This window comes from Hyperoodon ampullatus, assembly GCF_949752795.1.
Source record: "Hyperoodon ampullatus genome assembly, chromosome: 5".
Taxonomy (NCBI): Eukaryota; Metazoa; Chordata; class Mammalia; order Artiodactyla; family Ziphiidae; genus Hyperoodon; species Hyperoodon ampullatus.
The window spans coordinates 135,983,861-135,995,855 of NC_136918.1; the positions used below are offsets into that span (position 1 = coordinate 135,983,861).

Below are 11,995 nucleotides of genomic sequence, written 5' to 3' on the forward strand. Positions count from 1 at the left end.
CCTAGGACCCTTAAGAAAGAGACCTGAGATGCTGTTAGACCTTAGCCTCAAGAAGAGAAAAGGTTGGAAAGTAAAATGAGTGAGACCCTGTATTTGTGCCAACAGCTCCTTTAGAAAGCGCACATGGAGCCTTATCTAAGCACACAGCCACTGTAAATCCTGAGTAGATGAGCCTATACATTATAAATAAATGGGTCTTAAGCACACCATTCTCTGTTCCACAGTGGTGTTCCTCTTGGCAGCCGCCCTGACTACAGTTCATTGACAGTATGCAGACTCAGATCCAAGCACCGAAAGCAGCACTTTCTTTGACAGCTGCTCTCCTAATGGGGCATCTCTCTCAAAGACAGGCTTTATTCTGCAACGCCTACGTTGTCCAAATTTTATTCTGCACACTAATTGCAGATTCCAAATAAATTCCTCCTCCCCATCACCCTTGGTTACTCATACCTGCCCCCTCACCCTCCAACGTGTCTAAACCCTGGGGATGTGGAGGAAAAAAAAAAAAATCCAACTCTCCCTGTACTGAGTGTCTCCTGTCACCCCTTCAGGGAGCAAGATTCCAGACTAAATATCCTAAAGGCCTAGAAAATGGGCCCCTTCCCCCCAACACCATTCCACCAAAACTGGCCAAGCGCAGGATAATGAGCAACCGCGGATCCTCACCCAAACATTGGCTTTCCTTCCAGGCGTGCAGATTGAGAATGCGAGACGCCGTCCTGTTTGTAACAGTGAGTCACGTCGCCGCTCAACGTCTGTCTCCTCCTCCCCATGAATGAGGCGACCCCCTCCTCAAAGGAGTAAGTGCCCGGCACGGTCCAAGCCCCAAGGTGACGATACGAGCTCCCCGGCCGCTCGGGGAGCTAATTCATCCTCCGACTGTCTCCTACTACGTCGCCCCCCTCCCCACCCGAGTTAACACCCGGGGACAGGAGCGTCGCTAGGAGGGGGTTACTAGCCCAGGTGAAAGGCTAGCCCCTGGGCGCGCAGCGCGCGGCCCGGCAGGTGCTCGGGACCTGGGACCTTGGGGAGCGCGCCCCCACCCCAACCGGGACAGAGGGGACCGCGGCAGGCGGCCGGGGACGTCGCCGCGTCCCCGGGGGTGGCCTCCCGCCCCGCCGGCGGCCCGGCTGGCGAGGCTGCCCCGGGCCGGCCGGACCTCGGCGCTGCCTCCTCCCGGCAACAAGTGTCCGCCCTCCGCCCGACGGCCGCCCCGCCCGGCCCTCACCCGGCACAGGCCGTCCACGAACACACGCGGGTCCAGGTGGCAGGCGATGGTGGCGCTGGGCAGGTCCTGCAGGTCCACCTCCTCCATCTCGCAGTCGATGAAGCTCCAGTCGCCGCCGCCCTCGTCTGCCTCGGCAGCCCCAGAGAACGGCGCGAAGGGCCGCAGCGTCACCCCGGGCTGCGCTCGAGCCTCGGCCGCCGCCCCGAGCCGGGGCCCGGCCAAGCCGTCCTCCATCCCCGCGGCCGTGCGCCCCCGCCGGCTGTGCCGGGCTCCCGCGGGATCCTCGCGCTCTCCCGTCAGCCGACTGGGCGGTTAACCTCCTCGGGCTTGCGTCGCAGCGGGCTGCGGTCACCACGGCTCCCGGAGACGCGGCCTCGGAGTGCCGGCCCCGCCCGCCGCCGTTCCGCTCCGCGCCCGGCCCGCCCGGCAACGGGGGCGGAGCTCCGGCGGATTTAGACGTGGGCCCTTTAAGGCCGGCCCACGTGGGTCATTTTCGCCCGCCGTCCGGAAGAGAAAGCGAATAGAAGAGCGGGATTCTTCTCACGTGATCCTCATTCTGCCGCCCTCAGCCTGAAGCCTCAGAGCGGCCATGTTGGTTAGGGGCAAAGGTCTCTTTAGCCAGTTCCGCTTTTCTGACATCCGATGCCAGCTGAAGGCGCCAGGCAGTGTCTTGGGCGCAGGGTTAATAGCTGGAGAATCAGCGCTTCTGTGGTTCCCATGAGTGACATTTTTGAGGCACATAGGCCATCTTTGGGGGATTTAAACGAGATATAGTTCTGGCTATGGCCTTTGGCAAATGGTTAGATTCTTACCGTATATTGTCAGATATAGCCGCAACAGGGAATTGAACGAGACCGTGGTTAACAATAGCTTACTTTTTTTATTTTTTAAAATTAATTTTTATTGGAGTATAGTTGCTTTACAATGTTGTGTTCGTTTCTGCTGTACAGCAAAGTGAATCAGTTATATGTATACGTACATCCACTCTTTTCTAGATTCTTTTCCCATGTAGGTCATTACGGAGTATTGAGTAAAGTTCCCTGTGCTATACAGTAGGTTCTCATTAGTTATCTATTTTATATATAGTAGTGTATATATGTCAATCCCAATCTCCCAATTCATCCCACCCCCCTGCGACAATACCTTACTTTTAGATTTTAGCTTATTAGTCATTATATCATTGTTCAAATTTTAAATAATCAGAAATACTTTTTTTGAGTTACTGCCATGTACTGTGTACAATATGAGCTAACGGAAGAAGTAAAACCTTGGTCCTTTCCTTTGGGGAGTTTATAGATAGAAAACGGAGGTCCTCAAATAAGTGTCTCTCTCTCTCCCTCTCCCCCTCCCACCTTTCCTGCAAAATAGAATTCCTTCACTGTGAAGGGCAATGTGGTTCAGTGAAAATCTGAGTCTAAATTTCAGCTTTGCTGTTAATTACTTGGACAAGTAAGCTGAATCTCAGTTTCCTCATCTGAAAAATTAGGTCATATATGGTAAGAATACAGTAAGGGCCCAATAAACGGCAGTACTGTTTATGTGTAGGTGTCTTTGGAAGACGTGAAATTAGACCTGTATTTTCTCCTAAAGTAGGCCTCCAGTTAGGAACTGTCGTGATTATAATAAAAAGTTTTTCCAACTAACAGCTGAGATTTACTCAGAACCTGCCATGTGCTGTGGTTGCTATTCTGACAATCTCAGAGCAGTTCATGCACTTCAGGAGTTTAAATCCAAGGCGAGTAGTGGTATGCATGCAGAGATAACTCATGAAAGAGAATGTGCTACAAGGATCTTGAGAAATTGGAACCATCACATATTGCTGGTGAGAATGTAAAACTGTGCAGCCACTTCAGAAAAACAGTTTGGCCATTCCTCAGAAAGTTAAACATAGAGAGTTGTCGCATGACCCAGCAATTCCTCTCCTGGGTATCTACCCAAGAGAAATGAAAGCATATGTCCACACAGAAGTCTATGTAGGGGCTTCCCTGTTGGCGCAGTGGTTGGCAGTCCACCTGCCGATGCAGGGGACACGGGTTCGTGCCCCGGTCTGGGAGGATCCCACATGCCACGGAGTGGCTAGGCCCATGAGCCATGGCCGCTGAGCCTGTGCGTCCGGAGCCTGTGCTCCGCAATGGGAGAGGCCACAACAGTGAGAGGCCCGTGTACCAGAAAAAAAAAAAAAAGTCTATGTAAGAAGATCCATAGCCCCATTATTCACAGTAGCCAAAAAAGTAGAAATAACCCAAAAGTTCATCAACTGATGAATGGGTAAACCAGATATAGATCCATACAATGGAATATTATTCAACCATAAAAAGGAATGAAGTACTGGTACATGCTACAACATGAACGAACGCTGAAAATGATGGTAAGTGAAAGAAGCCAGTCACAAAAGGCCACCTACTGTATGTTTCCATGAATATGAAATGTCCAGAGTAGGCAAATTCATAGAGACAGGAAGTAGGTAGTGGTTGCCAGGGACTGGGGGAATAAAGAAGGGGAGATGAGAAATGGAATATTTCCTGCCATATCGGTAAACAAAGGATGGCACAGTCATCAGCGATTGCAGCTCTCCAACGTGAGCTGGTAAACCCTGAGGAAACTCAGCAAGGAAAGAATACCTGCCATCTGACAGCCATCAGACTGCAGCCACTCCCTGCGGCGAGTCCTGAGGAAACTCAAGATGTGAAAACAGAGGATACTGGCCCCAGATAGGATGAGGTGCATGTCAAAGGAAAGATTTCAGTGAGCCCAGCCTCTTGCATCTTCCCATACTTAGAAAAGCACTAAATTCCTTAACTTGGATTGTGGTGATGTGTGTACAACTCCATGAATATACTACCCATCACTGAATTGCACTTTAAAGGCGGAATTTTATGGTACGTGAACTGTATCTCAATAAAGCTGGTATTTATGGAAAAGAGAATGTAATAAAGGCCATCAGGAGTTAGATGAAGTGTGGCAGAGTGGGTGACATCACAGAATATAAAACTCTCTGAAAGCTCAGCCAGACATTCTGAAAAAGCTAACAAAGGGGATGAGGCACCACTTTTGAAAAGTAACACCCAGCCAAACCATGGCCGGGTTGGTCTGTGTTGTCATCACCCTCAGGATAGCAGGCTCTTTCAATCCCGGCTTTCCCTAGACCACTGACACAAGCGGACTGGGCCTGGTGGACGAAAAGTACAAAGGAAAGAAACTGAGCTGAGAGATGAAAGAGCAAGTTCCACTTCAGGCAAGTGACAAAGAAGACAAAGTTACCTGTAATTGACTTTGGAATGCTGTGAGTCATCACTAAGACACAAAATGTTCACGCATTCCTTCAGTGACTTCGGAGGAGTCCCACTTTCCTATCTCTCCTCTCCCTCCGCAGGCAGCAAAGTAAAGAGGGTAATATTGTGCAGTTGTTTGTATGTCTGCAGTAATAACATCAATTTTATGTGAGTGGCTCTAAAATAGTTAATGGGGGTACACCTAAACTAGCTCACCTCGTTCTCACAAACAGTTAATATTACTCCAGATTCTTAGAACTGAGGCTCCAAGAAATGGAGTGACCTCCCCGCTAAGCAAACACACAGCAAATGGCGAAGCAGGACACCAGCTTTCTTTCTCTCATCCCAGCACTGCCTCTGCCCTTTGGGACTATAGGAAACAGAAAAGGGGAAGGAACCAAAGCAAAATAGTGGAGGAGAGGGAAAATAAAGCAGAGACAAAGAAGGGGAAGGGGAGAGGTAAGGGGATTGAGAGCAGAAAGTAAGAGGTGCAGGCAGTTCAAAGTGATGATGCCAGGAAGAGCCAGCCAGGCAGAGCCCACTCTCACACAGGCAGGGCCAGTGCTGGGTGAGCTGTTTGAGACAGAGAGAGCTCTCAAAATATCAGAGCGAAATGATGGAAGCTCTTGTCGACTGAAAAAAGAATGCACAACCTAAAAGTTGAGAATTGTGTTTTATTCGGTGGACATACTGAGGACTTAAGCCAAGGATTTGCTCTGAGGGACAGTTCCAAAGAGGTAAGGGAGGATCCAGGATATAAAGGAGTCTTTGCAAAAAAGACCAGGTAGTTGGAACATCAAAAGATTACTCTTAAATCAAGAAAACCAGACATGTCAAGTTAAAGAATTGATCACGGGCTTCCCTGCTGGCGCAGTAGTTGAGAGTCCGCCTGCCGATGCAGGGAGTGCGGGTTCGTGCCTCGGTCCGGGAGAATCCCACATGCCATGGAGCAGCTGGGCCCGTGAGCCCTGGCCGCTGAGCCTGCACGTCCGGAGCCTGTGCTCTGCAACGGGAGATGCCGCAGCAGTGAGAGGTCTGTGTACCGCAAAAAATAAATAAAAATAAAAAAGAAGTGATCACTTTTCTCTATATGGGAAGATGCAAGAATCTGGACTCAGTACATTCATTCCTTTGATATGCACCTTAGCTATCTGGGGCCTGTATACTGTGCTTTCTCATCCTGAGTCTCCTCAGGGGGCACTGTTGGGTGTGGCTGCAGCCTGATGGCTTGATGGTGGGCATCCTATTTCTATTATGCATTCCCTCAGGGCTCACCTTTGGGGAGGCTGTAATGTGATGGCTTGATGGCTGCAACATTCCTTGTTTACTGATAAGACAGGCAACATTTTTCCAATGACACTCTCAATAAATAGGATTAGCATCATGCCTTCCACATCTGGGTGCCCAAGGTTCTTGCCCTACCACAGAAGACATCTTTAGTAATAAAATGTCAGATTCTCCTTTCCATCTAGAAAATAAAATTTTATAGTAACTTCTGTCTTTAAGAAAAGCAGACGCTGTGTCTTATGCCTTCGCCCACTGACTCTAACAACATCAGCAATCAGTGGTCTCTCCCAAGGAGGAAAAAACAGAAAATATGAGCTGTTAACAGCACAGGCAGAAACGAAGCAAAACATGCTACTTAAGTATGAGTGTAGACATTTCTATTTTTTCTTTTAGGTTTTTTCTTTCTGGCCACACCTCTTTGCGTGTGGGGATCTTAGTTGCCCAACCAGGGATCAAACCTGCGCCCCCTGCAATGGGAGCTCGGAGTCTTAACCACTGGTGCGCCAGGGAATTCCCAAGTGCAGACATTTTTAAGGATGAAATCAATTAAACTTGAGAGGGTAATCTTTTAAGAGCTATTTCACCATAACACTGATACAAAATTCCTGAAGCATCCTTTGGGAATTCTTAGCTGTCCCTCTTCTTCTAACAGTGGCAGTGGAATCTAAGATTTGGCCTTGCTTCCTGCTTTGGCCTCTAACCAGCGAGCCTTTCCTCCTCATTGACTTGAAGGAGCAGATTTGATCCACATCTTTAGATAGCCAGAAAATACCCATTTTTTTTGACATAAAATGATTACTCCTGTAATAGTATCGCGTAATCTCCTGTATAGCTCCAGAAGCAGGTAGATCTGGTCTAAATTCCAGTTCTGTCCTTTATTTATTATCTCTGTGGCCTTGGGGAACACTTGACCTGTTGGAGTCTCCAAATGCTCTCATATAGATAGGTGATGGAAATATAGCTTCCTTTCAGAAGTGTTGCCGGGGTTAGTAAACCTTGTGGGTAAAGATGGGTAAAGAGCTGCTCTCAGGGATTCTTTTTTTTTTTTTTTTTTTGGAAATGGGGGAAGGGATGCACATTTCAGTTAGTGTATCCTACTACCACCTCCCACTCACGTTCCTTCCCTCACACTTGCTTCGTGTCAGCCATCAGAATTACAGAATGCAGAAGGCAAAGAGGTGCTGAGAAAGCCACATTTGGTTATTTCCGTCTTCAGCACCTGTCTCTTGCATCTAACGCAGCCCAGTTATGCAAACATGCCTGTGCGAAGATAAACCAGTCTATTCATTTGCCAGGTGGGAAAGTTTCTCTGTAGGACACTTTCAATCTCTTCCTATTTTGTTCTGGAAATGGAAGGGGGCTGTGTGCAGGAGGTACCCGCTGAATGCTTATTAAATGAACCAAAGGCATTTCTGCACATTCCGGGAAATTATAGACATTTAAAAACTTAACATAGAAGGCAAATAGCTGCCTTTGAGTGTTTGCTTTTACAAAGAATAAACTTTTCCAAAGACTGCTCAAACCAGTAAACCCTTTAAATAACCCAACTGAAAATTTCCATTTTATTACCTCCTGTCAAATAAATGAAAATATGTCCTATGTTGTTGCTGTTTTCATTTGTTTTAGAGAAAGGAATGTTTTTCCCTACTCAAGGTTCATTCTTAAAATCCCCTCTTAAAAATCCCTGTAATTTTTTAAATTATTGGTTATATACCTTGGTTTGTACAATATATTCTTGTAGTTTATTTTATACAGAAGAGTTTGTACCTCTCAATCCCCTAAAAATCCCTGCTATTTTTAATGGTCTTCTGGTGCTTTTTAAATCAGAAAGCCAGAATTATAAATTAGGTTTGAGGGGAAATATTGGAATTTGCCTTTCCAAGTTTAGAAAGAAAATTCACTGACTTTTACATTACTCTAAGTTCTCTTTCAAAATTGCTGACACTTGTGTGGCTTTTACTTGAACTAGGATTCTTCTGGTTGCAAGTAACCAAAACCCCTGGAGCTGGTTTAAATTAAAGATGTTGGGCATCTCATGGTAGCCAAAGGCAGGAATGCAGCCAGGCCTTGGGAAGGTCCTAGAAACCAGACCTCAATGGCTGTCCAGAAGCCAGGCTGTCATTTGGAGCATCTTGAGGCCACTGGAGATGGGGGATGGGTGCATATGCAAATGGGTGTCCATTTCTGAAAGTTCGTAGCCCGTGCATTTTCAGTGAGCGCTTATGGTTCAAACTGTCTCCCTTTGTTTTGACATAAAATGATGGCTCCTGTAATAGTATCGCACAATCTCCTGTATAGCTCCAGAAGCAGGTAGATCTGGTCTAAATTCCAGTTCTGTCCTTTATTTATTATCTCTGTGGCCTTGGGGAACACTTGACCTGTCGGAGTCTCCAAATGCTCTCGTATAGATCGGTGATGGAAATATAGCTTCCTTTCAGAAGTGTTGCCGGGGTTAGAAACCTTGTCCAGCCACTTCCTGGCACAGAGGAGGGGCTCAGAATGGAAGGATTGGAATTCTACTTGTGGTCTTCCACTTGGACCCTCTTCTCCACTATGTTAAAGTCTTTTAACATAGGAATAACAGGTAAATCGGTCTTCCCCTCTGGCCAGCTTCTAGGGAATGAAACCAGGTCAGGGGCTGGGTCTAGGGACCAGTTAGTTATTGTGATTGTTATGAGTTCTTCTTTAGACTGTGAGATGGATGCGACATTAATGATTTGTCCTACTTCACACCCAGTCTATTGACAGTCTGTCCTTGGAAGCCACCTGTGTGTGCTGGGCGAGCCTGTCCTGAGATCTAGCTGATGTCATCATTATTATTTTTAGGGGTCAGGGTAGGATGTCATTGGTGCCTCTCTCAGTGCCCTCCCTCAGGGATGGTTTTAACCACTGCGATGGGTTCCTTCTTTGATTTTACCCTATAGTGTAGGAGCCGCATGTTATTTGCCTGTGACACCTAACCGTGCCTGGTGTTTTGCATAATGCGACTTGGTGCTGGAGAACTCACCAGGAGCAGGGCTAAAGTGACAGCACCAAGCCAGCCGCAGTCAAGCCCAAACCCACCCTGGCTCTGACTCTGGGCACTCCCCTTCTCATTGGAATACTAGGGCTATGGTGGTACACAAAACAGACAGAAACCCCTGCCCTCGTGAAATGTACTTGGGTGATTGCTGGGGGTGGACAGATGGGGGGGCAATAAAGAAGATAAATAAAGACAATGTGCAGTTGTTGGTTATAAATAAATATGACATGTAGATGTACACTGGTAAGTACTGAGGAGCAAAAAATAAAGCAGGGAAGAGTGATTGGGAATTGTGTGTGGGGTGGGAGAGGGATGTCAGCTAGGTCAGCCAGGGAAGACCTGAGGAAGGGAGAGGGTAACATGCCCACTTCTAGGAAAGAGCATTCCAGGCAGAGGAGCAAGTGCAAAGGCCCTGAGGCAGCAGTTGCTTAGCCTGTTGAAGGGATCCTTTGAAGGCCAGCATGGCTGGGGTGAGTGATCAGGGCATGAGTAATGCTGAGGTCAGAGAGGTGGTAGGATCTGATCTTAAAGGGCTTTGTAGGGCGCAGTGAACACTTTAGCTTTCGCCCCCATTGAGACGGGGAGCCAATGGAAGGTTTGAACAGAAAACAGCTAACATGCTCTGACTTTTTATGACTATCAGGAGGGCTCGCTCAGGAGCTATGTGCCCAGTTCTCTGCGTGGGGACAAGGGTGGAAGCTGGGGACCAGTTAGGAGGCTACTGCAATAATCCAGGTGAGAAGTGATGGGGATTTGGATCAGGATGGAAGACCTGAGGTGGTGAGAAAGTGGTAAGAGTCTCTCTATAGTTTGAAGGTCAGCCAACAGGATTTCCTTAGTGTATTCTTTTCCTATTGATGCTGCAACAAAACACCACAAATTTAGTGGTTAAAACAACACCCCCAAATTATTTTATTGTTCCGGAGGTCAGAAGTCTAAAATGGGTCAGCAGAGCTGTGCTCCTGTCACTCCAACCTCTGAATCCACCGTCACATCTCCTGCTCTGACCTTGACCCTTTCGTCTCTCTCTTTTAAGGACCCTTGGGATTACATTGTGGTGTCCTCCTGGATGGTCTAGATCCTCTCCCAGTTCTCCAGATTCTTACCTTAATCACATTGACAAAGTCCTGTCGCCTGAAAGGTAGCATAGTCACAGGTTCCGGGTTTTTGCATGTGGGGATCTTCCGGGGGGACCGTTATTATATATGTCACACTGAGAGAAAGATGGGGGTCAAGGTTAACTACAAGGCTTGTGATCTGTGCAGCTGTCAGGAAGAAGCTGCCTCTAACCTTGGAGAGGGGCACGTGGGGAGAGAGCATTTATCAAGAGCTCACAGAGGGGCACCTTAGCCTTGAGAGACCACTTAGACCTGAAAGGGGAGTTGTCAGGGAGGCCATTGGATAGTGAATCTGGAGTTCAGGGGAGAAGGCTGGGATCACGCATTGGGGGATGCAGCTCTAGGTGGGATTTAAAGGCATGAGGCTGTCGAGAGGGATTCCCTTGGAGTGAGGTGAGGAGTGTAAGCTCAGTCAGCAGGTGCCTGGGCAGGTGGGTCAGAGAGGCTGGGAAACACTGGCAGGTGGGGTGTCCTAGAAACCAAGCCAGAGAGGGCTTCATGGAGGAGAGGAAGGTCCTCTGTGTCCAATGCTGCTGAAAGGCTGGCTCTGAGGACCCCTGGAAAGTGAGTTTTGGATTTCACAGTTTGGAAGTCATTACTGACCTCGGCAAGAGAAATTTTGGAGAAATAGTGGGAGGTAAATGTGCCACTGGGATAAGAAGAAATGGAGACGAAGACTTTAAGTGACTGAAGAAGTTGTGCTGTAGAGGGGCACAGAGAAATGGAACAGTAGCTGGGAGAAGTGGGAGGAAGGGAAGAGTTTTGTTGGGTTTTTTTTGTGTGTGTGTGTGTTTACAGACGGGAGAAGAAACCCCAGGTTTGTACGCTGATGAGGATGACCCAGTAGAGAGGGAAAGCCTGATGACTGGGTGGGGTGGGGGGGATTTCTGGAGCCATCTCTTTGCTGATAGGAGGGGAGGGCACCTGGTACATGAGTGGAGAGGCGGGCCCCAGATAGAAGACTGGCATCCATTCACTGTCATGGAAAGAAGGTAGCAAGTTCAGCACAGGTGCTGGTGGCTGGGTGATGGGATAGCGAGGCGAGGATAGTGACAGTTGCCTGTGGCTGCTTCGATCTCCTCCATGAAATAGGAAGCAACGCTGTCAGCTGAGGGTGAGGATGAGGGGCAGGGCATTGAGAGTTTAAGGCGCGTTAAGAAAATGCGAAGAAGTCCTCCAAGAATGCGGGAGAGTGAATGGTGAGTGGACTAGGAAAATGTAGGGTTACATATACACACAAATGTAGTGTAACATATGTAAATTAAAATATGTAAATTCATGTATATAATTATAATATATACATATATTAATAGGTATAAACAAATACAATATTTATATATATGTATAATATAACATACTACAAAATAATTATCGATAGTATCTAATATATATGATTTTTTTTTTTTTTGTGTGGTATGCGGGCCTGTTGTCGCCTCTCCCATTGCGGAGCACAGGCTTCGGATGAGCAGGCTCAGCGGCCATGGCTCATGGGCCCAGCCGCTCCGCGGCATGTGGGATCCTCCCGGACCAGGGCACAAACCCGTGTCCCCTGCATCTGCAGGCGGACTCTCAACCACTGCGCCACCAGGGAAGCCCTAATATATATGAATTTAATACGGTATATGAATATATGTTCATCCATCATATGTGCATATAGAAATACATGCAGATAATGTATGTAATAACACAGTAGTAAGCTGTGTATATTATATACAATTAAAACATTTATTTGTGAGTTATCTGTCTCCCCAGCTCTATTCAGAATACGTGATGCATATTATAAAACATACACAGAAATAGAAAATTTTAAAGTGTAAGGAAAGAGAAATAAACACAAATTTAAATGTTTATTGTGTGTTTAAATTTTTTTTTAGTTTTAAATTTTTTTATTGGGGTATAGTTGTCTTACAATGTTGTGCTAGCTTCTACTGTACAGTGAAGTGAATCAGCCATGTGTATACATATATCCCCTCTTTTTTTGGATTTCCTTTCCATTTAGGTCACCCCAGAGCAATATGTAGAGTTCCTTGTGCTATACAGCAGGTTCTCTTTAGTTATCTGTTTTATA

The 11,995-nt window shown here is 47.1% G+C and overlaps 1 protein-coding gene across 1 annotated transcript in view; it reads right to left on the reverse strand.

Annotated features, from left to right (window-relative positions):
- RCAN1 (regulator of calcineurin 1) overlaps window positions 1-1,462 on the reverse strand; it is a gene marked incomplete at both ends in the record, with an annotated part of 93,937 nt that extends 92,475 nt beyond the window's left edge. The window contains one exon of the mRNA XM_079705402.1: window positions 1,229-1,462. Within this exon, the coding sequence (XP_079561528.1) occupies window positions 1,229-1,462 (234 nt within the window). The remainder of the gene's footprint in view (window positions 1-1,228) is intronic.
- Between the last annotated feature and the right edge of the window lie 10,533 nt (window positions 1,463-11,995).